Consider the following 24,982-nt stretch of genomic DNA (forward strand, 5'->3'; position numbering starts at 1 on the left):
AATGACTTTCCACCACAGTATGAAACCAGCAGGAGGATTGAAAACCAGCAGGAGGATTGAAAAATATGTGTAAGACATATTAAGCATATGTAAATATTAAAAAGGAACTTGTCTTATGATCATGCTGGTTTAGAGGTGTGAAGCTAAGCCTTTGATTCTTACAATACTCCTAGCAGTTCAACCCTTCTGCTTTTGAAATTATTGGAATTAAATTATATATACATTATTTAAAACTTCAGTCATGCAGTTAAGTGGTTTGGTTTAATCTTTGGACAGTAGCATCTCCACTACTGCACCTTCAGAGCTCCTCCATTAACACTTTTTATACAGCTTACGTTTTCATGGGCAGGGCTGAAAGGTTACTCACTTCTGTGCTGTTTACTACCATGGGGGGAAAAAACAGTAAATCTTTTTTCCCCGGGAACTGGTCTGAGGTGTGGCGTCTGCTGTTTCAGACACAGCGGCTCCCAAAAGCTTGCCGTTGCGAAGAAATCAGTGAAGCCGAGGGGTTAGTTTTTGGCCACACGTCATCAGCTGAGTTGGTTACTTAGTGCCCAGTTGCTTCCTCATCTCTCCGTTACAAATTTCTGCCGCAGGACGCCCCCTGCGGGGGCACTCAGCGACCCTGCGGGCCCGTGGGGGGCGGTGCCGCGGGGTCACCTTGTCGCCTTCGCCCTGCTCCCGCCCCTCGCGCTGCTGTCCCAGGGTGCCGCGCGCCCTTCCTGCGCAGGCGCGACGGGGCGGGATGGCGGCGGCGGCGGCGGCGGTGGGAGTCTTGCTGGGCCGGGCCGCGGGCCTGGGCCTGGGCACGGGCACGGGCATAGGCGGGCGGCGGCTCCTCCGGTGCGGGACGGGAGCGGGAGCGAGGCTGCGGGAGCGGGGAACGGGGACCGGGACCTTCCTCGACAGTGCCGTTGTGTGCAGGGCTGGTGGCGCTGCGGAACAGTGCCTGTCTCGGGGGATCAGCTCGGATCAGCGCCCGAAGCGGCCCCTCACCGCCTATCTCCGTTTTGTGATAGACAACCGTCCTGCTTTTAGGGAAAAAAACCCAGGTACGAGGTGTGAGGGGAGGGGGGCCAGCTGTTGGCGCGGTTGGGCGCCGGGGCTTAGATACCGCCATCCCCTAGAGTGGGTTCACGGCCTGCGCCCCGCAGAGTGGGGTGAGCCAGGAAACCGGATACAACCCGTCTGTTTGTAAAACCGAACCTCGGGAACGATCTAAAGTCGTGATCTCAGAGACCCAGCCCATCTGTTTATCCGTACCATTCCCCAAGTGAATCCAGGATGGCCATACTCACTGCCTGCACGTGCCTGCTTTGTCTTCCGTGCTTCATAAGTCAAAAAAGTGAATATGTGTGTAACTGTAAAAATGTTTGATGAAATATTTCACCTAGATAATACATGTTAACAATGGTTTGTGATTCTCAATTATTTTTGGACCTCTGTGTATTTGAAGTACACATTTGCTGATACTATGAGCTGTGTATTATTTTATTTTGAGGCTTAGTAATTGAAAAATTACAGGTACTGGGTTGTATCACTGTATATGGGAAAAAAGTAAGTTTATTTAGAGGAAAATGGTTTTCTGGGAATATGTTTGATTTACTAGCAAAAACTTGACTTACAGGCAATGCGGTCACTCTTGCCAGAGAGCTGCAAAATAGAAAGATACGTTGTTTTTGAAATACTGTTAAAATGTTTAAAGAAGTATGGTCATATTGGGCAAATCCTGAGGAAGATTTAAGTAGGGAAAATCATTTGATACCCTTTTTAGCTCACCAGTTCAAGAGTTCCACACACTCATATGTTGGTAACTGAACTATCAGGGTTTATTGCAGTTACATACCACACCAGTGTTTTCCACATTTCCAAAATTTGAATAATCTGCAAATAAACATACTGGATCTTATATACGAATTGAGAATTTGGGGGTTTCTTGTTCCTGATTTGTTTTATCACTGGTCAAAGCATCTCATTTTCAAAGGTTTCAAGGTGATGTACTTGCACTAAAACCTTCCCATTGTCTTGTTTTCATAGAATTCTGAAAGTCAGGTTACTGACAAGAGCTTAGATATGTTTTTCCACCACTGAGGTGGCTGAGCTTTACATCAGAGGTGGGAGAGAAGCTCTCTGTTTTTTCTTTTAGTGTGAAGGACAGTGAAAGCTTGTAAAAGATTTTTCAAGAAAAGAAAACCTTACATCCTCTTTGCTCTACACTTGGGTTTGTTTGGGGTTTGTTGGCTTGTTTGCATGGGGCCTTTTTGTGGTTGGTTGGTTGCTTGGTTTGTTTGTTATTAATTTTTCCCTTTGCAAATTCAAGTCTGGCTGGAGGCCTCATCAAATGACCGCAGTGCAAGAGCCAGGGGCAAAGGCAATCAGCTGAAAAAGTAGACAAAAGTAGACAAGTTGTTTCTTGGAGAAGGAAGTTACTTGTTTTCTTTTTAACTTCTTTTGAATAACACTGAAAGTAAAGGATAATAAATGTATATGTTGTATGTCAAGTGGATAAAGTCACATTATACTTGAATGAAGAATTCAGCAGATTCTTTTTGCTAAAAGCCTTAGAACTGGAAATTTTACTTTTGGTTTCTTTCCTGCTCCCCCCCCCTCCAGATTCAGACCATTTTGCATTGTACAGAAAAGGATCCAGCTCAAAAGACAAAAAATATGAAATTCTTGTGGAGTGATAATAGCTGCTTTGAAATGATGCTTCTGTTTATAACGGAATGTTTTATTCCAGTGAGCAGTGACTCTTCCCCATTCCCCAAATATTGCAGTGCCCTTTAACTGGCACAGTGAGGTAGTTTTATGAAAGGACAAAAGTGCATTTGTACCAGAGGATGATAATTGTGACAGCTTTCCTTGGGAAAAATTGAAGAAGCGTACTAAAGATACAGTGTTGATCTTTATTTCTGGGCTTTCTCATTTTAATGTACAGAAGCAAGCAACCTGGAACTGATTAAAAAATTAGCAGGTGCGTGGAAGGAGTTACCAGCGTCACAGAAGCAGGTAAGATTGTATCCTTTCTGAATACCTTGAACTCTGCAGGTGGTGGATTTTTATTTGATTTGGTGTCTCTTGTGTTTTTTTTGTTTAGTCTGGTGGGTTTTTTTTTGGTTGTTTGGTTGTGTGTACAAAGGTTCAGACATCAAAACAATTGGGAGCTTTGAAATAGCTCAGGAGAAGTGTGGTGGGGTGACCCCTCGCTGAATGCCAGGTGCCCACCAAAGCCACTCTCAGCTGCTCTTCTCAGCTGGGCAGGGGAAAGAAAATACACCAAGAAGTTTGTGGGTCAGAATCAAGCAGGGAGAGGTCCCTCACCAGTTACTGTCAGGGCAAAACAAACTTCACTTGGGAAATCAGTTTATTACTGACCAAATCAGAGTAGGATAATGAGAAATAAAAACTTAAATCCTAAGACACCTTTCCCCCTACTCCCCACTCTTTCGAGGCTCAGCATCACTCCCAGTTTCTCTGCCTCCTGCTGCCAGCAGTGCAGGAGGACAGAGTGTGGGGGCTGAGGTCAGCCCATCATATGTTGTCTCTGCTGCTCCTTTCTGCTCAGTGGGACAACTTCCAGCATGGGGTCCCTCCTGCAAGGGACAGTCCTGAATGAACTGTTCACAATGCAAGTCTTTCCCGTGGGCTGCAGTTCTTCAGGAACTGCTCCAGCACGTGTTCCTTTCCCTGGGCTGCTGCTCTTCAGGAACAGGCTGCTCTATTGTGGGTCCCCCACAGGGTCACAGCCCCCTTTATTCATCCCCCTACTCCAGTGTGGAGTCTTCCATGGGCTGCAGTTGGATCTCTGCTCCCCCATGCACCACCATGGTCTGCAGGGGTACAACTGTCTCACTATGGGCTGCTCTCCAGGCTGAAGGGGAACCTTAGCTCTGGTGCTTGGGGCATCTCCTGCCCCTCCTTCCTTGACCTTGGGATTGGTAGAAATGTTCTTCTGATATTTCTCTGTCTGGAGTTGTGCAGTTTTCTTTTTCTCCTTTTTGACTCTGTTATCCCAGAGGTGCCACCACTGATGCTGATGGCCAACAGCAGGTGTCTCTTGGGCCTGACTAGCCTTGGCTCCATCAGACATGGCAGCTTCTCATAGGTACCATTCCTGTACCCCCCACACCACCAAACTCTGGTCATGCAAACCCAATACAGGAAGATAGACATTTGTGCTTGTATGTGACCTTGGCTTGAATGATTTTAATCTGTTGCCAGAGAAATTACACAGCTCTCACTCTATGTGGCTGTGGGGCTGCAAACCAATTTTTTCTTTTTGAATATGGCATTACATGTATAATACAAGTTGTGTAAGTTTGTAAGTACAAGTTAGGTGAAACCTCAGTTAATTTTGATGAAAGGACCAACTTCTTTTGCTTCACGTAAATTTTTTTAAGAGTCGTGAAATTAACTTTAAGTTATAAGCTGTGAAGTTTCTCTAAGAGTGGCAGTTTCAAGGGTTAATGTAAAGCAGCTCTAGGACTTGCTGATCATTGCTGAATTTAAATGCCATTTATAGCAAAGTAATGATTGTAGTTCCTTGATTCAGTTAGCAGTTACATGCGGTTAGAAACTAAATGTAGTTTTCTAAAGGAAATATCTTTGTTCTATAGAATTGGGGTGTTCTCACATCCCTTCTGGACTCTTCGCTCTGTGTATCTTTCCCTTTGTGTCTCTGAAATGTAGAACAAGGAATCAAACAGATGAAAACCTAATGTTCTAGGGTAATTTTTTTCAGTCTGTAATTTTTCTACTCATAGATTAGAAGTGTTAGTTTGTCTAATGGTCAGGTGCTTCTGACTGAAGCACCTTAAACATCTGTTTAAGGCTGGTGGTGGTTTGTGCTGTAGGTTTATGAGGAAGCAAGAAAGACAGACTGGAAAAGATACGGAGAGCAGCTGGCCACTTATAAAGCCCAACTGACTCCAGCCCAGGCTGCCGCTTTGAAAGAGGAAAGGAGAAAACAACTGGCAAAGAGAAGATCAATCAGGGCAAAAAGAGTAAGTATTTTGAAATTCAGGTTTCTTTTCTCTCAAGAAACCTGAAGTCTGTTTGTCTAGTATATGAAGAGTTGAAGCATGTGTTAGAAATACAAAAGCAACTCAGAATAAAAAAAGACACACAACAAACAGAAACCCCTCAGAATGCCATGGACTAAAATAATTACTGTTGTTAGCAGCTATTTCAGTGGTTTTCCTGTGCTTGAAGAGCACAGAACTAGCACATATCTTTGTGCTTAGAGGTAGCTTCTCTATGCTTTTTTCTCACTATTTCTAGAGCTACCAGAGACAGGATAGGCAATAAAAGACATTTGGACCAGCAACACTTTATTCAGTTGGGAACACATCCAGAAATAGCTTTTCACAAAGACCTTGTATGTGTTACCTCATTAGCCCCTACAAGGTAGCAGCTGTTTGAAGTAGCCTTTTTTCCTTCCCTTCTTTGGACTCTGCCACTGTGTAGCTGCTGCTGTGACATCTGTTTGTGTCCTTTACTAGCGTATTCATAAGGACCATCTTCCCTATTCCCTTTTGGCTGGCTTATGTATAAATCCTTAGAGACAGAACCATCTGTAAAGGTACAATATTATGGTTTGTCTGGTGAAATCAAAGGGATTAGGTATTGCTAACTTATTTTTGTGAATTAAACTGCTGGTGTGGCATTGCCTTAATTGGCAAAAGCAAAAATAATTTGGTTTAAAAGACCCCTACTTAGAGAGAGTTTTTAATCTAAATGATTCTGCTCTTTTTAGAGTATGGTACCACAAGAAATTTAGTTGGCATGTCTAATACCTAAACAGGTGTTAATTTACAGCACCTAGGCTCCAGTGGGAATGTCAGGACTGGCTAAAACAGGAAGTGTAATTGCATCTATAACTTGCTGTACTTTTATTCTCTAGTCATTACCCCCATAGGCAAAGCATTCTGATACCAGAAACCCAGTTCTTCCATCTTCTCACCTTGCACAGATAGGTGTCTGCCCTCCTCTCTGCAAGCAGGCAGTTTTTCACACCAGAAACTGAAGCCTTACTGAAGAATAATAGAAAACCTGTCATCATGAGTTTCTTACAGAGTGGAATTCAGTAACACTCTTTGGTTTCTGGAAGACTTAGCGGAAGTAAGAATCAGATTTAAATGCTTTTTCAACAATTTGTGAAAACTCAAGTTGCTAGTGCTTTTCAAGACTAATGCTAAACTATGAAAAGCTAAGAGCATCTTGACATACAGTCCAGTTTACAGAACAAAACATCAAAGAATGAATTTTTGGTTTTGTATAAAATATAAAGACAAATGCTAGGTTTAGCTTTGGACAAAATACGTGCTTGGTAGATGAAATAACTTCTCTTTTTTTAAAAGGAATTGAATCTGCTTGGAAAACCTAAAAGAGCTCGTAGCGGCTTTAACATTTTCCTGTCAGAAAATTTTCAGGAAAGTGAAGGAATTTCACCTGTGGTAAGCCAGGAAAGATTTGTTGGGGGTTTGGGGGTTTTTTTGGGTGGTTTTTTTTTTTTGTGTTGTTTTTTGAGTTTTTTTAAAATATATCCATTGTATTCAGAAAAACCTAGTTTAGATTCTGTTATTTTCAAAGATACTGTTCAGTGGTTCAGCATCTGGATGCTGAATCATTGCAAATAAAAAAATTGGTTATTTTTTTTAAGCTGTGGTGATCTGGCTGTACTGCTGTACATGGTGCTGGCATGACCTGTATAGGTATACAGACTTGAAGCGTTTGTGCTCTTTTTTGCATTTTGTTGTTACAGACTTCATCTGTTCCTTTTGTAAGGAAAAAATTACTCATCTTTGTTTTGATGTAGAAATATAATAGTTTTTCAAAGAATTGTGGTGGTGTATTCCTATTCCGGCAGTAGCAGTTTATCGCACCTCCTATAGCTCAGTTGATGTTACAGAACATGCAAGAGTGCCTCAGCAAACTCAAAAATTCTGCAGTAAACTATGCTTTGGGTTGATATAAGTTACACTGGTGGATTATAGCACTCGAAGTGTTGGAGACCTGCCCTGTGTGCCTCATGTGTTCCTTACCCTACACATTAGTCAGTAAGTCGGGATTGTGGATATGGTTTGTTCCTCAGTTTTCCATGTACAAGGCAGGCTTCTCCAGTAAGCTGAGGCCTGGGCTGTAAATGTGGCTCGAAGCAGCTTGTTTCGAGCTATATGGTTTATTATTCACTTACATTAAAAGGGTAAATAAGGGGATGTAAGCTTTTGTGACTTGGTGCTTTTTTTGCACTGATTTATGCTTGACTTCCACTCATACAGCATTCATCTGTACTTCTCTGAAGTCAGTCTGCTCCTAAAATAACCTTCATGTATTGCATCTTCTGTGTCCCTTAGGCAAAGCTGAAGAAAGTAATTGATACGTGGCAAAAACTGTCTACTTCCCAAAAGCAGGTATGTCAGAGGATTTGGGTGGGGCTGTGATCTAATCAGAATTACAAAGTTGAGTCAAAACTGATAGATTTACACAAAATCAATTGCTCAAAATATGATGCTGAGGAACATACTCCAAAATCTTAATGCATCTTGAAAAAGATTATCATTACCTTTATTCCAGTAGTGACCATTTCATTAATCGTGTTGTTGAAATGTGAGTCAGTGGGATAGGATGGAAGTTCAGTGTGCTTTAAAGTGGATGCTAAGCAACATCTAGAGAAGAAGGTGTAACAATCCGATTTTTTTCTAATAATCCATAGTATCTTTTAACACCAGCATAAGATTTTGCTGCTCATGGAAAGACTTCTGACAAGGAAAAGCAACAGAAATCTACAAGTGATGTGCACAGAGTAATTTATTAACTTTGGTTTTCTGGGGGGTAATCTTCTGACAGCTTTCTCAGTGTACTGAACCATGAACCTGCAGATGAGCAAATCAAACGTGGAGGAGTACTGTATTGAAATCTAAACTAAACCTTGACATTTTCAGGTATTCTGTATTCTACTATCCTTTCTTCTGAATGCCCTTCCTCCAGGTGGTTTTTAATGTGTACTTAAGATATAGCCTAGGTTCGTGTTCTTACTGTAGAAAAATATTTTGATATCATTCTACAGCAATATCTATTCCTGTTCCTCAAGTAATCCAGCTTTCTCAAACTAGCGCTCAAATTAAAAAGCCTTAGCTGTTAGTAGCAGTACTGAATAAACTTCCTCTTCAGGAATGGCCAGCTGTTGGCGTAACTGCAATTTAGTGCAAAAGCTTTGTATTTTACTGCAAGTTTGATTTTTTTTTTTCTTTTTTTTTTCAGTTAGCTTGAGGCAAAATCAAATGCCTGGGCGGTTCACTGCACAGGTGTTCTAAGTTACCTTTGTGTTGCAGCAGTTTTCCAGGAAAAGCCCCTTCTGTAACTCTTGATACCTGATTTTCTTTCAGCCATACCTGCAGCTTGCTGAAGATGATAAGGTTCGGTATGAGAATGAAATGAAATCATGGGAAGCAAAAATGGTTGAACTGGGACGTGAAGACCTGGTGCGTTCCAAAAAGCAAAGGCTAAAAAAGAAACCTACTGAAACTGCAAAGCAAGCTGAAACACCCAAAGCTTCCTCAGGTGGAAACAAGGCAAAATTAAAAAAATCCGAAGAATAAAGAAATCTCCTTTGGTTGTCATATTTCTACCCTGCTGTGTTAATGCTGCAGTCAGCAGTAGCATTGAAATTTGGAAGACCCGTGAAGGGCCTATTGGAAAGGTGATCAAGTAAGAGAGGAGTTACTGTCTCTCAGAACTGACTGAAATAATCACTGCAGCTATAGCCTGAACTGTATAACAGCAATCGGTTAATCAAGCTGTGAATACTGATACCCACTGACATCAGCAGAGCTCTCCAGTAATGCTAGATAATAGCCAGCTTTTATAAGGTTTTTTCTAAATGAAAAAAAAATTCTTTATGAAAGAAAGAATATTCTACAATGTTACCATCTAAATTCTGTAAATAAGAGCTGAAATACGAGTTAACGCCTGCTGTTTCATTCCCTCCACATTATTGGTAGTGAAATGTTCTACATTTCAACAACAGGCACAAAAAATGTAAAATGCAAGCTTTTATTTTATGCATCTGTCTTTTGGTACCTGTCAATCCGTGTATGTCCCTTAACGTTGCATTAATTAAAGACCGTACAAGTTTTGTAGGAACATACCTGTATTGGACTTTCATTGCATGGTTTTGTTTGGATACATACAAACACTTTTGTCTTGCTGTTGTCACATTTGGGACAGCCTAGAAGGAGAAGGAAAACAATGTGAACTGTTAGGACTCTGAGTTTTGATGTAATAAATACAGGTATTTTGAAGAGGTGGTTGGTTTCTTTCCTGGGGTCTCTCCATATTAGTGAAGTCTCACAGGTATTTTGAGGAATCTGTGTTTAGAAGTCAGGCCAACTTTTTCTGTAGTTGGTGGATCTCATCTCTTTTGAGTGACCCACAAAATAATCATGGAATTGTAGAAAGACTTGGGTTGGAAGGGTCCTTCGAGATCACATGGTTCCCACACCCCTCCCATAGGAAGGATTGTGGGAATTCACTAAATCAGGTTGCTCAGGGCCCCATCCAACTTGGCCTTGCACGCTGTCATATAAATGTCAATGCCCTGAGGTTGACTGCAGAAATAAATCGGAAGCAATTATAGACAAGCTCTGATTGCCAGCATGAACCAACTCAAGATAATCATTCAGTGCACATAGAATTGTAGAATCACAGAATATCCTGAGTTGAAGGACCCATCAGGATCAATAAGTCCAACTCTTGGCCCTGTACAGGATGCCCCAGCAATCCCACGCTGTGCCTGAGAGTACATCCAAACACTTCTTGAACATAGACAGGCTTGGTACTGTGACCACTGCCCTGGAGAGCCCGTTCAGTGCCTGTAGCATACGTAATGAGAATCACTGTATGTAATACGTATTCTGATTTTATTACAAAGACATACAGTATATATAGTTTTTAGCATGAGAAGTTGTCTCTTGTTTTCTCAGCATTTTACAATTCCCCAATACATCTTGTTAGGTTTGACAGCTTGTTCGTCCCAGGGGAGAGAAGGAAGCCTGCTTATCTGCTTCAGATCCTGTGCTGATCAATACTTCTCGGCATCCGGTTCTTTGGTTTCTTGTGGGATGTTGGGGGGCCTCTCCCTCTGCAACCCCACAAGCACCCAACCACCCTCTGGCTAAGAACTTTTTCCTGATACCCAATCTAATCCTCCCTGACATAGCTCCAGCCATTCCCTTGTGTCTTGTTACTGGCCACAAGAATGAGGAGATCGGTACCTGCCCCTCCACTGCCTCTTAAGAGGATGTTGAAGACATCAGTGAGGTCTCCCCCTCAATATCCTGTTTACCAGGGTGAACAACCCAAGTAACTTCAGATGTGCTGAGGCCTGAGCATCAGGCCTCAGCCAGAGTTGACTTACAAGATGAACCCTAGACATTACGTGACTGACACCATCAGTATTATTTAGCTAATAATATATGACCAAGACTCTTATGCCAGCTGTTTAACACCAAACCAGCTGCTTTAGAAACTTTCACATAATCTTGTGTAGTTATCTGCAAGAAATGTATCATTTTAAGAAACTTTCACAACTGAAATGAATTTACTTGTTTGTTTGTAGGGTATTTTAAGGGAAACTCTCCAGACAAGGCCTGGGCTCTGGCCAAGCCCTGGCCCCTGCTGGATGGGAGCTGTGCCATCAGAACCAGGTGCTTCTGCACTAAAAATAGAATCAGGCCACTTTGACTTGCTGATTTGGGCCTATAAAAGCTGGACCCACTTTTGGGGTGAATTCAGAGACCTCACCTATGGTGGACATACCACATAGGATTTTTCCACATGCTGGGAAGGGTTCTCGAGGTCCTTGCTGCTAAAGGGGGCTCCCCAGAGAATGCATACTCTGGATAATGGAAAGTATTTAGGCAATTGGTGATGTATCTTTCTCAATCACTATCCTTTCTCTCGCATAATAATAATCATTACCTTGCTTATTTTTCCTTGTTGCTAAAGCCAGGCATGGTTTCATTCAATGTATTATTTTACTTTTGTGTCGCCTTAATATTCATAGTAAAATAAGAGCATTCTTTCCATTGGTATATGTGTCTTTTGAATTGCCCCTGTCAGTTGGCAAAAGACTCAGCATCTCCTCATAAGGCTTCCCCTGCAGATCCTTTACCATCCTTGTGGCCCTCCTTTCAGTGCTCTCTGGTAGACTAATGTCTTTTTTGTATCGTGGTGCCCAAAATTGCTCCCAGGACTTGAGGTGAGGCTGCACCAGTACAGAGCAGAGCAAGACAATCACCCCCTGTGGGGAAGAAGACAGGTTCAGCCTGTTGACTGATCGCAAAAGTTATACTGGATTTTTCTCTGACCTTCCTTCCTGCTAAAGCTGTAATTATATAGTTTTCTTTGAGGGATGGGAAAAAGTAAAGTTACAGTTAATGTAATTTCGTATTTCCCTTGGTGTTCCTGCTCCAAAGAGGTGCATACAGTCTGTCCCTGGTGAACATGCCGATACATGCCTTCCTTCTGGCTGAACTGTGCTTTTCAGTATTTTCCCTAGATGATGAGTGTATCATGTCATAAAACACTGTGAACACACACATAAAATTACAAAGTACAGTAAGGTAGCAAATACAACATCTAAAATTCTTTAAGTTCACAGTTTTTGTGGTTTAGGAATCATATTTAGCACTCCCACTGAAAACGCTTCTCACTCCTCCCTCCACTCCTCCTTCCCCTGTGGTGGCTGGAGAGGACAATTGCAGGCACAAAGGGCAAAGATCTTAGGTTGAAGAAGGAACAATCTACTGGAAACAGCAATGTGATAAGAAAACAAATAGTAACAGCAACAATATTAATAAAAGAAATGTGCAAAAGAGTGATTCACATGCAAAATGTTCACCAGAAAGTCTGACCAGATTTCAGTCATGCCATCCTGACTGCTCCCTCCATCTTAGAACTGATGCCGCCCAAAGTGCTCCCTCTGTCTGGGCTTGGAAGTGGCACCATGCTTACTCAAACAGAAGGGAATCCCTTCTCCTCAGAAAAGAGGTGGTCTAAAATAACCTCTGGTTTCTGGCCATTCCCCTCCTGGCTACTGAAAAAAATTAACCCTGTCCTGGCTGAAATCAGGACACAGTCCTGTGCTTAAGTCCGGGAACCAAGAGGTTGGCCGCACAGATTGAGGGCAAAATCCTGTCCTGAAATGGACAATACTTTTGAATGTGTGTCATCCTATCAGTTTGGCTTTTATGGTCTGGATTGATATAAAGCTGGCAGCTATTCTACGGTACTGCTCATGCGCTGTGCGGTGCTGCTGACAGGCAGTCTAAGGCTCATCAACTCTATTTCACCATTTGTGCTACTAGCTGGATTTCTTCCCGCAGGCTATAACACTATCTGTGCTTTCATTAATGGCTTTTTCTAATTTTAATGACACATTCCTGATCATTCTTACTAGTCCAGCAAGCCCTAACCATGGGATAAAAGCTCTTACATGCAGGTGAACTTAATGCCACACTCTACCAGAGGGCTGGAATGCTGAAGATATGGTGGTTCTAACCTCTGCAGGTAGTATTAATGCACCTGGAGTGCACCTCACTGACGGGAAATATTTAAATGCTCTTCCTCCACATATCCAGTGTTGCTCAGGTAGTTGTGTAATTTAGGGAATATAAACATCAATATATCTAAGTCATGGGTGTGCTTGTTTTTAAAACTCAGTGGGGAAATTAAGGCCACTCAAGCCACCCCTGTCAATATTGGAGGAAAAAATACTGAGATATTATGAATTGGAATCACAATTTACTGAAGAAATTGCAATAAACAAAATGATGATAATAAAACATTGTACAAAAGAGAGAATGTTTTACCCACAAAAAGGATGTTCACCACTGAACAAACTAAAATGCACCTTAAAGAGAGCACCCAACAAAAGGAGCCCATGTCTCTCTGTGTTGTCCAGGTTACACTGCAGTGCCTATTCACAGGCATTATCCTTCTACTGGCTGTCACATGGCCGCCCCAGAAACAAGTCACAATGGTAGAGGGTTCCTGCAGCGACCATTTTCCTCCCTCTAGCCCAAGGAAAAAAAAAACCAAAACCAGTGGAAATAAGGAATGGAACCTCCACTGTGCTTGGTGATGCAGTCCAGGTGGCTGCAATAGCAAAACAATTCTAAGATGGCTTACAAAGTGGTGACTCCCAGGCTGGAACTCAGCTGTGGTGGGTTCCAGGCAGGCTTTTCTCTCTGCTGCAGGAGTGGGGGTGGTGGTGCTCGCAGGCTCTCTCAGTTGGCAGTGGCAGCCAGAAGTTACTGAGCAGCAGCTCCTGGGCTGGACCATGACCATGGTGGGGTTGCAGGCAGGCTTTCTCTCTGCTGTGGCAGTGGTGGTGGTGGTGCCAGCACGTTTTCTCTCCTTGCAGTGGTGGTGCCTGAGAGCTGGGTAAGAGAGTGGTAACCCTTCTATCTCTGGCCCCTCCCCCTGCTTTCCCTGCTGAAATCATGCACCCACAGTGGTTATGTGGGTGGTATCAAATATTCAATACTAAAGATCATTGGTCTTGCTTTGTAACCATAACATTTCCCTGCCCTTATTCTACACCCCCCATAATATGCCCAGATTTATACCTCTCGATTACACACATATGTCATATTCCTGCCTTGCTGTGCTTACCTGTCCCTTGACTCATACTGCCTTGTATACCCTTGCTTTGACTTTGACTTGCTTTCTTGCCTAGCCTTGCCTTGCATTGCCTAGCTCTTTCCAGTCCCTGCCTGGCCTATCCATCACTGGACTTACCTTCCTATGCCCAGCCTTACCTACAACTTCTGGGCCTTCTCTTGCCTGCCACTCCATTTGCTTTCCCCTCACTGCTCTTACCTTCCCTACCTCTTCCTTGACTTGCCTACAGTTGCCTACACTTGGTTTGCATTACCCTGCCTGCACGGAAGGCAAGGGAAAGCAAAGCAAGGGAGTAGCGGTAGGCAGGGCAAGGGAGACATAGGCAAGGGAAGGCAAAGCAAGGTTAGGCTAGGAAAAACTAGGCAAGGTACTGAAGGCAAGGCAAGGCCAATGGACTTGGAGTGCCTTTCCTTGGGAAGCAAAGGCCATAGTGCCAGTGTTGGTGAAGCAGATATTAAAGTACTATGGGGAGGTGTAGTTCAGCAAGACATTTCTCTCTTGACCCCTTCTGTGTAGCAGCAATTGTTGGACATATTCAATACTGAAGATGGTATGCAACTTTGCTTGGTAACTTCTTGCAGCAGCACAGTGTCACAATTCACTAACGGCCACCCCACGCTGCAATGTGTAAGGGGCCGCCCGGGGCCAGAACACGCCAGGCAGACACATGGCTGTAGCAGGCGGTGGAGCTGCAGGGAACGTGAGTCACCGTGGAGGCATGGCAATGAAAGAAATGCAGGATCACCATCTGAGGTTTCCAGGGATTTTATTCAAGGTCCACAGTCAAGGGTCAGAGGATGGTGGAGAGGGGCGGAGAGGCAGGGGAGGATGCGGAGTGCTGGAAAGCCAAGATGGTGAACCTCAAGTCAGGCTTTCGCAGAGGGTTATCAGGAGAGGGAAGAGAGGCGTGGTTACTCAGAAGAGCTAACCAGGGAAAGGCAAAGGGGAGGAGCCAGGGAGTGGAAAGGGGTAAAGCAATAAGATTGTAGCATGGGATGGTACAGGTTTCTGCTAGGGAGAAATCTCTAGAACAGCATCAATATGCAAAAAATCCTATAAGCACACTGCAACAACTTCTTGAACTTGAAAAATGGCAATGCTTTTTCATGGGAAGGAAAGCACATAGCCCCAGTGCTGGAGGTGCAGAGAAGAAGCTGCCTAGTCATGGTCAAGGGCAGCAGAAACTTTCTGTCCTGGTGTATCTGGTGCAGAAGCACTGCCTCAATTTGTACAGTTATGGAGTCAGTATCCATCTTTGGAAGCTGATCTCCTGGAATATTCGATTTGGCAGATGGTTTCCATTTCTCAGAGGTGGCCTTCTGAAATTCTGGCAGCACCATATTTAGACAAGGTAAGCAGCTATACTCAGTCTTCACGAACAGCTGATCTAGTGCCCCGGGAAGGTAAAGCCCAGTAGGAGGGACTCCGGGCTCTGTGTGTTTCCTTCATTTGCAAGACGACAGTGCCATCGTATGGTTGTTTCCATGAGCTCTGCCAGTGCCCAGGCAAAAGCCAAGCACTTTTCTCGCCCAGCCCCATTTGTGTGTGAGCAGCAGTTTGTACAAAAGCTCCACTGTGGATCTTGGCTCTTGGACACTGACAGAATGTGATCTTTCCTCTAGCAGGTGAAGGAAGAGGGATCGTTTCATTGTTGGCTGTGCAGTTTCGAGGCTGCAAAAAAAAAAAAGGCAATTGCAGCATGGCCTCTTTCTTTTGGAACCTCTTCTCTGCGATCAGCTGCTCAATGTGTAACTCTCAATGACATCTCACACAGACAACGGTGCCAGGACAATACGTTTCCCTGGAGCTTGTTGCTGATGTGTGGAAACTTGTATTTGCACCACATTCAAGGGGCAGTCCTCTTTCATTTACAACCTGGATAGCGCTGTTCATTTCTTTCTCACCCACAAAGAATGCCTTACTGGGACAGAAGCTCTCTAGTGGGCAGAAGGGGAAGACAGAAACCGTGCAGCTCTGTGCTTGTTGTGCTTCCTGTAGAGCATTGCCAAAGTGCACCCATGTCAGAGACTGAAATATTTCATGCCTCCAACATTAAGTTTTGCTCATTGTAACAAATACTGTATAAAGAAATCTGCAACCAAAGAAGCCTCGCTTGAAGACACCTGACTGAGACTTTGAATTGAAAGTCAAACTGCTGAGATTAGATATAGGGAAACCTATTGTTCAGTCATCTTGTTAACATTGGGTTAAAATGCTAGTTAAAAATAGGCTTTAGGAACAGGATAGGTAGGCACTGCATGTACGGGGCTCAGCGACATGATCATGAAGATTGTTTAGAGAATGGGGATTGTTTTAGTGAAATCATGCGGATTAGCACCTGTGAAATAAATCAGAAATACTATGGGAGATGGGGGGCTTAAAGTCATGCTTGGGGGGAAACAATGGAACAATGATAAGTTGATGATTAACATATGATTACATCACTGTTCTGTAAGGAAAGGTATAAAATTGTACTTGTTTCAAACCTATGGCGAAGCCAGATTTGGGTAGATGTTACACCCCGGCTTCCCGAGCTCGAATAAAGGCACCTGCATATAATCATTCAGTGATTATGTGTTTTCCACGCTAACAATCTCAGGCTGAAGAAAAGGTATGCACCCACAAAGGCCAAAGCCACCAGCTGTGCTGACAATCATCTATAGCTGAGTTTGGAGTAGGGGGAGAGCACAGCTCACAGAAGCCAGGTTTACACACACTTCCCACCAAGCTGACATGGGTCAGGAGGAGGTTTGGGGTGTGTGGTGCAACCTCTGGCCAGAGGCAATAAGCACCCATGCGTCCTCCGTTACACAGACTGCCCAGCTGTGGAAGCTGATGCAAGCAGCATCACTGGCACCACTGGCAAGCTACAGAAGCTGGTGGAACCAAGGGGCGGAGGGATTTTTGCCTTTTCTCTTTCTTCCACTTGTAACCTCACCAGCACTTTTGCCTACCCTTTTCCCCGGCTAGAAAGACCAAATCTGTTGCAGAGCTCCTCTGCTCCTGTAACAGCGAGAAGACAAAAACCCATCCAAAACAAGATCGTGCACTTCCAATGCTCTTTTGGTGCCTGTTATCTGTGCACTTCAGAACCACAATTCAGATGGTGAATCTGAATCTTGGCACTGGCGCAGCAAGGCAGCTGCTGAAAGCTTCGCTCAACCCTAGCATTCCAAGGCTCGCGCTTCCTTTGGCCTTGGTCCATCACGCATTGTGCAGAAAAGTTCGTCAGCTTTTGGGAATTGCCTGAGATCTGTCCATTCCTTGCTTGCCCCAGACAAGGGGGTAAGGCTGAATGCATGAATGGAACCCTCAAAACTCTGACAAGTGCAACCGGTGAAAACCATCCAAGGCCTACGCTCAGGCCTTGCCTCTAGCCTTCCTGAAAATCCACATACAACTGAGGCAGAGAGACAACACAAGTCCTCATGAAATATTTAGTGCACGGCAGGCCGTGCAGGTCAAATGGTGTCTATGACAAGAAAAGTGCCCAGGTGAGAAAGTAGCTTACCTTGCTGAGGTATCGAACAGCTTTGAAGTTCCGCTTTGCAGAAGCTGCGCAGATTCATCCTGTTCTCCACACGCACCTGCCCATCTGGTCCAGGCCCGAGACTGAATCTCTGCCAAACGGAAAAACAGGGATTTTAGAAACAAAGTCGAAAGGACCATTCCAGGTCCCCATGAGCCTCGCCGAAGGCAAAGGTACGGACAGAGAAGCCGCCGTTCACTGCTCCAGAGGGAAGAAAACCTCTGCTCCTGGAACAACTAGAAGACAAAAACCCATCCAAAACGAGATCACACCACTTCCATTGCTCTTTTTGTGTCTGTTATCCATGCACTTCAGCACCACAATTCAGACTGAGCCCCCAAATCTGCATAAAACTTTAATCCAAAATCTATCCCAAAGCTCTCCACACGAACTACTTGCACAAATGGTATCCAATATGCAGCCATGATGTCTGGTAAGTTTGGCTTCCTGAATCAAGATCAAGCTCGTGCCCTCAGGGCTGTCAGTACAAAGAGAAACTTTGGTCCTATGAAGGATGTCTGAACATCTTGAAAGGCATATTTCAGACACAATCACAGCCTTAGAACAAGTCCGTGATTTGTCTATTGCAGTTTTACAAAACAAAATAACTCTTCATTGCCTACTGGCCTTGGACTTATCAATATGAATTGTTCTTCTTATGGAAATCCAAGATAAAAAATGAAGAAGGTTTTCATTCAAATTTGGAATCACACTCCAATTCTACATCAAGTAGCTTTCCAAAAGCTCACTGCCCCTTCAATATGCCTTTGGTACGCTTACTTCATAGTTACCAAACGAGGCCTGGATAATAAAACAAACAACAAAAACAAATAAATAATGAAAAATAAAAGATTAAATAAATATATTTAAATAATTCAAAAAAACAAACAAAAAACCTCCCAACCAAAAAAAAAAAAATTCACAAACCAAAAAAAAAAAAATTCACAAACCAACAAAATGCAAAATGCAAAAAAAAAAAAAGCCAGCAAAAACCAACCTTTTTCATACTACTTCTCTCTCTAGTCAGTCTTTTCCTCATAGCTGGCTGGATGACATGACGCTGTGGTTAACTATGGAGTAGAGACTAGTCAAGGTAGAGTCTTGCTAGTCTCTAAAAACAATGGGGGGGAATGATGCTGGAGTGATTTCTGCCTTTTTCCTTTTTTTTATTTGTAACCTTGCCACTACTTTTGCTTACCCTTTCCCTCAGCTAGAAAGACCAAAGCCATTGCAGAGCACCAAGGCCCAGTGGGGCTACAAGGCCCCTCTCCTATCTTGCTTCTTCTTGGGAACCAAGGCTGTGAACAAAATCTTCACGAGACACTGTCATCAACAAGTCCAACTAGTAACAGGGGTGGGGGGCTCCAGAGAAGAGAAAGGTCTTAACCTGAGGGGAATCACATCACCATCTCTCCTCTGAATTGGTGCTTTTCATCAATTCTGCTCGTTTTGTCCTAAAACCTAGAAGACTCTATTCAGCCCTCTGGCAGTGGGCTTTTTACTAAAATGCATATGTAAACTGTTGCTGACCCACTTCACTACATCCTAAATCTAACCGGGTAGCACTGTCTTCAGTTCTTAAGTTTTGCAGGAAATGCTGAGAAACAATGCTTAGCGAGAGAGATTCCCCTTTTCCTTGTATTTGCTAAACAGTAGTTAACCTTTACCACCTCCTCCTCAAGAGCAGGGCACAGTAAACATGATGGAACATACAGTAACCACTGGGTTTTGTTACCTGAGTCCACTTGGCTACTTTCCTCTCATGTCTCAGAACTGTTTCCCCTGTAGCATAGCTACAAGGTCTTGGCACTGCATTTTTAAAGGTATAGAGCAGCTTGCAAGTGTGAAAAATTCTTATTTAAACACCTAATTGTCTTTTAGGCACTCGCTTATCTTTGACCACTCAGCTGGCCTCTTGCTTCTCTCAGTACAACCGTATTGCTGTTACATCAGTTTCTATCTGAAGAAAATTTTTTTTTCTATCTGAAGAAACTTATTTTTTCCTATGAGGAGGAGACTGACACACAAAAATATTTCCAGCCTGTATTGCACCTTATTTAAACTGAAGATTCCTATATCTACCCCCTCCAAAATAGCATTTGCAATACTGCAGCCCATGATACTAGGAAGGGAAGCTTCCTTATCAGCTGAAGGCATGTCTGTAGGTACACAGCACTAAGCTCTGGTAACAGGAAGAACAGCTAACATACTTTAAGATTAAACCCCTGACTTCTACAACACACAATAAGAAGGTAACAAATTTTTCTTTTCTTAGCTGTGTTCTGGGAAAGATGCAATGAACTCCAACACATAGAGAAGATCATGGCTCAGATTGGAAGAGGAGAAGCCAAAATTCAGAGATGAATCAGCATAAAAATGGTTCTTGATACCAAGGTGAGTTTGCTCTGTTCCCTGCTTTGCTTCCTGATGCTAGTGAGGGAAGATGCAGGACCTATGTCTGGCCAGTGCTGCTGATTTATGAAGGCATGCTGGGCATGACATTGGCCTCTTTGCATCAAGCTCAGGATTGCTTCCTATGGCTTTTCCATCCTACAGAAGTGCTTTGGTGACAACCTTAGCTATGGCCTACCCTGGTGTTTGTAACAATCATCTGTATTACAGCACACAGTCCAGAGTGCTGTGTTAACAACTCCTGGTAATACAAGCTTTGGGAAGGAGCACAGTTCCTTCTGGACACATGTAACTGAAAACAGGAGAGAGAGCTAGAGAGAGAGAGAGAGAGCTAGAGAGAGAGAGAGAGAGCGAAAGAGAGAGGAGCGAGAGAAACGGAGAGAGAGATAGAGATGGGGGTACAGAGACAAAAACACGGAGACAGAGAGAGATGGAAAGAGGTAGAGATTGGTAGAGACAGCAGGAGAAAGATAGAGAGAGATAAGCAAAGAGACAGAGATAGGCAGAGATAGTAGGAGATGGAGGGAGCTAGAAACAGAGAGGAGAAAGACACACCTGTTTTGAGCACTTGGAAAGACAGACTTACCTAACAAAGCAGGCTTTTGTTCTTGTCTGTGTTTCACCATCCAACATTTGGCAGTGAACAGATCTGTTGTAAATTAAGACATTTTATCAGAATTTTCCTCCCCTTTTAACTAACTCAAACAATAATTAACTCTTTTAACCCTTTAACAATATACGAAAGTCAATTCCTCTTTATTGTTCTTGACATCAGGTTTGCTGTTAGTTCTCTTCTAGGGAAGAAAAGTGTCCGACTCAATAAACCAGAACACAACTGAACCGTGTGCTGCACTCTCACATACCTTTTCACTCGTACTCTGATTTTACCGGTTCCTGAGGATTTGTGTGTTCAAAAGGATCATTGCCATTTGAATCCTGACCAATCTTGCCTATTTTCAAATGTAGTGAAAGTCTGCCATTAATCAAAATATTAAAAAGCTGTTTAAACCAGAATTTGTGAGTTTAGATAGCTTTGATAAATGCACTGTCCTGAACCTACAGTCCTTTTCTTATGGTGACTTAACATGGGAGATCACAAAAGATCCAGTCTTCTGTCTTCATATGATGTACTGCTTTCATACAAAAGACTTTCATGCTAATTCTGACCTATTTCTTAGCTTTATGTGGTCTTATTGGTTTTGTTCAGATTGGGAGATAGAAAGCCCCTTTCCATCAACTAAGAATATCCTATGGTACTAATGAGAAAGATTCTCTGAGCTTTTGCCCCCCTGCCACCAGCACAGGCGCCTGTCTGTGGCTTCCAGGGCTGAAGGCTGAACTCTTAATTCAAATTCAAATTGTAGGTAACAGCTCTGGCCTGATGGCTTATCAGCTAAAGCATGCATTTGAAACCAGCACAGAAACCGCTGAATCATCCCATGAAGGACCTTCACCTTGGAGGGGGCTTTGGGGGTCTCCAAAGACCACCAGGACATACGGAGCATGCGTGGTGCACATGCTAATGATATTAATGACTTCTGAGAAATTATTTGTATAACCACTCCTATCCTGAAGAATGTAATTAATATTCATGATTTTACCTATAACACTGTGTCTTTGGGGTACTGAGGTATGTGTGTTTGGTGGAAACAATTCCCCACACATCCGGTGCACCGAATAAAGCAAGTACCCACTTCTCTGACTTGGTCTCTGAAGTGTCTCTGGGCTCGATTGGAGCGAATCACTAATAAAGGGAAGAATTGCACTGAAGAGGAGGATTGCTTTCTAATCTGTATGCTTCACGAACTAGGATTTGATAAAGAAAATGTCTATGATGAATTAAGACAAATTCAGATTTGACAATTTACTGAAGTGCAGAACTGCAATGGTATATACATATATATTGCTCTTTTTTGTTCACGAATGCCTATGACAATTAATTTAAGGCTAATAAAACAGCTGCTGAAATACTGAGGTAGGTGCATGGGAACAATATATTACCTAGTAATAATTTTGCAACAACTGTAGCAGGTGGCAAATGCAGTTAAACCAAAATGGGAGGAGAAGTTTGAAATTCTAACATACTGTTTTCCAATTTGGGTTAAATTCAAATGTGTTTTAAAAAGCAAACATCTATGATTGAGTCAATTCCTGCGAAACCAGCCAGCCAGTAAGTATCATGAAACATTTTATTCTTTGTTACTCTGACAAGATCCAGTGAAACACTTACCTTCACATCAGCATTTTTAATATTCTAATGGGAGTTTTACATCAAGTGGCTGCCTAAGATACTGATTGAATATTTGTGTAATGCAGGAGGAGCTGCAAAGGAAGTGTAATACTCTAATCACTCTCATTGAAAGAGAAAACACGGAACTGGAAGCAAAGGAAAAGGAAGAAAAGAAGAAAGATGCACCAAAACCATCTACGGTAAGATTTAAAAGGTATTTCTGTGAAAAAGCCCACTTGAAAACAGTGTTTTTCCCAAGTGTCTAGGACAAGTGAGATATAGTTATTTGAAATCAATAACAACTTAGAGAGCAATGTTAAAAGCTGCCTAAAGTTCACACAGGTGTTCAGCTAGTATAGTTAAGGATGTCAAATAAAGGGAAAAAAGGTTCTTAAGTGTAGCTCACATGCTTTGGAGCAGATGAGATTGTTATATTTCGGATCACTGGATTGGTACACCGCACAGGTTTACCCTGGTAGATACACCAGAGATGTGTCTGGCCTTTCGATTTATACAATCTCTTAAATCATCCACAGATCCACAGATGGGCCTCTAGAACTATATTTGGGAAAACAGCACAAACGCTTGACAACTCCCTTTGCTGACTAAATTTGAAGTACTGCTAATATGCCGGCCTGTTTTGTAAATAAAGTACCACCTCTACCCATTTTCTTACCTCCATTTGTTTTTCAGGTTGTTGTTGCCTAGAGCTGTTGTATCAAAAACTGTCGGGGGTTGAGAATTTCTTCCCATTCCTGTTACTAAGCAACAAATAGTCCGATGTTTAGAGCGATCAAGCCTTTTGTAAAAGACAAAAGCTAGGTTTTTGGGCGGGGCCCGGTAAGGGAAGAGCCGGCCCTGGGAAGGCTCTCTCGTGGTTCAGACGCTGAGGGTAGAGGCTGCTGGCTCTTTGCTTTCCAGCTGTTACCAGAGGAAATCCAACTGTGCCCTGTTTCTCTTCTCTCCTGGCTGGGTGAGCTTTGATTCAATTTTTCTTCCCACTGGGAAGGGCGCGTTTCCCCGGGCTGCATTTTCCCACAGCTGCCGCCGGGAGAGTCCGGCTGCCTCTGCTGCCTGCCCCTGCCCTCTGCCGTACGAGACCGCGGCGTCTGCTGTGACTGCAGAAACCTTTGCTACCTCGCTGCTAGCCGGGAGGGAGCCAGTGCCTGATCCTGCCTTCCTGCTTTCTGCCGCTCCGAGCTGCCTGGCTGCCTGCTCTTCAGCCTGTCCGCCATCATCCAGCTGCCTGGGGCTGACCTGACCCTGCGCCACAGCGCCACCTGCAGCCGCTCAGGAGTCATCGCACCTGCCCTGCCCGGCCGGGAGCTCAACAGCGCCCCTGCTGCTTGCAACCGTGATTACACCACACGGGAAAAGGCGTGGCAGCTCCCAAGTTACCTGCTATTGGTTTTCTGGTTCTAGTTGTGGTTGCTATTGTTATTGTTTGTTTATAGATACTAGTAAAGAACTGATATTCCTTTTTTCCCATACTTTTGCCTGACAGCCCTTGATTTACAAAATTAAATAATTCGGAGGGAGGGAAAAAAGAAAAATCACATTCTCTGTTCCAAGGGAGGATTTCAACCTCTTTTGGGAGACACCTGTCTTTCAAACCAAGACAAAAACTTAGAAGCACAACTTACTTGGCAGATGTGCAGAAATCAGTCAAATTAATAGTGGTGGATTATTAAGTTTCTTAGATCTGTTCACAGAACATTTAAATTGGAAGTATATTTTCACAAATAGGAAGCTTTATAACATCCTTACTTGCATTTATACACATTTTACCGCTGTGAGATCATGCTCTTCCAGACTTGGAGAACAGAAAACAACAGAAGAAATGTGCATATTTACCATATTCCGCATTTGCAATTTATCACATTTTAAAGCTTCTAGGGTGTAAGTATTCTCCATCTGCTTTGTCTTGAAACATATTGCCTGATGTCCTAGGTTGCAATATAGATGTAGTTAAGTATTCTACTACCACCAGCTGTGGGCCGTTAGCTGCTATCACCTGCTAATGACCCACTCCAGATGACAGGCAATGGGCCATCCGTTAGCTATTATCAGCTGCTAACGACCCACCCCGCATGACAGGCAATGGGCCATCAGGGACCCACCGTGTGACTCATGGACTTATCTCATCCCATTGTGGGATACTCTGCCCAGGAGGGAGGAACCAGGTGTTCCCACGTGGATATAACCTGGCCTTGGAACTGCCTGAGCTAGCCCTGTCTACTGGGTTCCCAGAGGATCAGAGCTACCACTGGATCTTCAGCTAGAGACTAGACCTTCACAGGATCACCGCTTCAACTGGACTGCTACTACCACCGTAACAGGGTGTTAGGTTGTATCTGACTTTGTCAGTGCTTTTCCTTGTATTATTTCACTTATTTTTAATTTCAATCTTGACGTGTGATCTCCCACTGGTTTGTTTTCAAACCAATACATATTTCCATACCACAGAGGCTTCACCCGCTTGGCCTGTTTGATTGCAGCACAAGTCTCACAGCTGTGGATGACCTGTGAGATGTTGTCCATGGTCAAGTCCACCCCTCGGTCACGAGCCCACCTGTATGTCGCATCTCTCCCTTGATGACCAGAGGCATCATGGGCCCAACGAGCTAGAAATAATTCTCCTTTGTACTGCCAGTCCAGATCCACCTGTGACACTTCCACCTTGGCAGCTCGGTCCACCTGCTCGTTGTTACGATGCTCTTCATTAGCCCGACTCTTAGGTACATGTGCATCCACGTGTCGAACTTTCACAGTCAGCTTTTCTGCCCGGGTGGCGATGTCCTGCCAAATCTCAGCGGCCCAGATGGGTTTTCCTCTGCGCTGCCAGTTAGCCTTTCTCCAGCGATCTAACCATCCCCATGTTGCAAAACCATGAATAAAAACTTTAGTAGTAGTCATGCTAAGGCTTGGAGGGATCAGTAGGCCTGAGTGTAAACACTGTTGTGTAGCGAAGTTGCCAGTAGCGATCAAAAGGATCAATAGAGCATACTGATGAGGGTAGAAAGACTTGTCTAAGGAATGTAGCTATAGAACAGTTTGTTTATTTAAGTAATCTGCTAAGTGAAGTGTGTGACTTATCTAATAGGGTGTAGTAGATTAATGATGAT

The 24,982-nt window shown here is 43.5% G+C and overlaps 1 protein-coding gene and 1 long non-coding RNA gene across 4 annotated transcripts; one reads left to right on the plus strand and one right to left on the minus strand.

Moving 5' to 3' along the window:
- TFAM (transcription factor A, mitochondrial) lies at nt 1–9,144 on the plus strand. 3 transcript variants are annotated; one of them, XM_085064483.1, is made up of 7 exons: nt 1–69; nt 925–1,052; nt 2,939–3,009; nt 4,854–5,003; nt 6,360–6,455; nt 7,356–7,412; nt 8,388–9,144. In XM_085064483.1, the coding sequence occupies exons 1-7, from the start codon at nt 2–4 to the stop codon at nt 8,598–8,600; spliced, it is 783 nt and encodes a 260-aa protein (XP_084920609.1). In that variant the 5' UTR covers nt 1; the 3' UTR covers nt 8,601–9,144. The 3 variants fall into 3 exon arrangements, with proteins under 3 accessions (XP_084920609.1, XP_084920608.1, XP_084920607.1); XM_085064482.1 differs by lacking the exon at nt 1–69 and adding an exon at nt 684–843; XM_085064481.1 differs by lacking the exon at nt 1–69 and having other exon boundaries at nt 731–1,052.
- An 8,726-nt stretch (nt 9,145–17,870) lies between these two features.
- On the minus strand, nt 17,871–22,023 carry LOC146435702 (uncharacterized). Its single transcript, XR_014853096.1, has 3 exons — nt 21,858–22,023; nt 20,214–20,276; nt 17,871–18,016 (listed from the first exon to the last, which is right to left on the minus strand). It is a non-coding gene; the product is annotated as an uncharacterized LOC146435702 (long non-coding RNA).
- Between the last annotated feature and the right edge of the window lie 2,959 nt (nt 22,024–24,982).

This window comes from Lichenostomus cassidix, chromosome 6 (assembly GCF_008360975.1).
Source record: "Lichenostomus cassidix isolate B80296 chromosome 6, HeHo_3.0, whole genome shotgun sequence".
In the NCBI taxonomy this organism is placed as follows: Eukaryota; Metazoa; Chordata; class Aves; order Passeriformes; family Meliphagidae; genus Lichenostomus; species Lichenostomus cassidix.

Excerpts from the sequence above, each read along its gene's own strand:
- TFAM (XM_085064481.1), top strand. The coding sequence starts at position 746 with ATGGCGGCGGCGGCGGCGGCGGTGGGAGTCTTGCTGGGCCGGGCCGCG. Across the intron at positions 3,010-4,853 it reads TACCAGCGTCACAGAAGCAG|GTTTATGAGGAAGCAAGAAA; the intron begins GTAAGATTGTAT and ends TTTGTGCTGTAG. Across the intron at positions 7,413-8,387 it reads TGTCTACTTCCCAAAAGCAG|CCATACCTGCAGCTTGCTGA; the intron begins GTATGTCAGAGG and ends ATTTTCTTTCAG.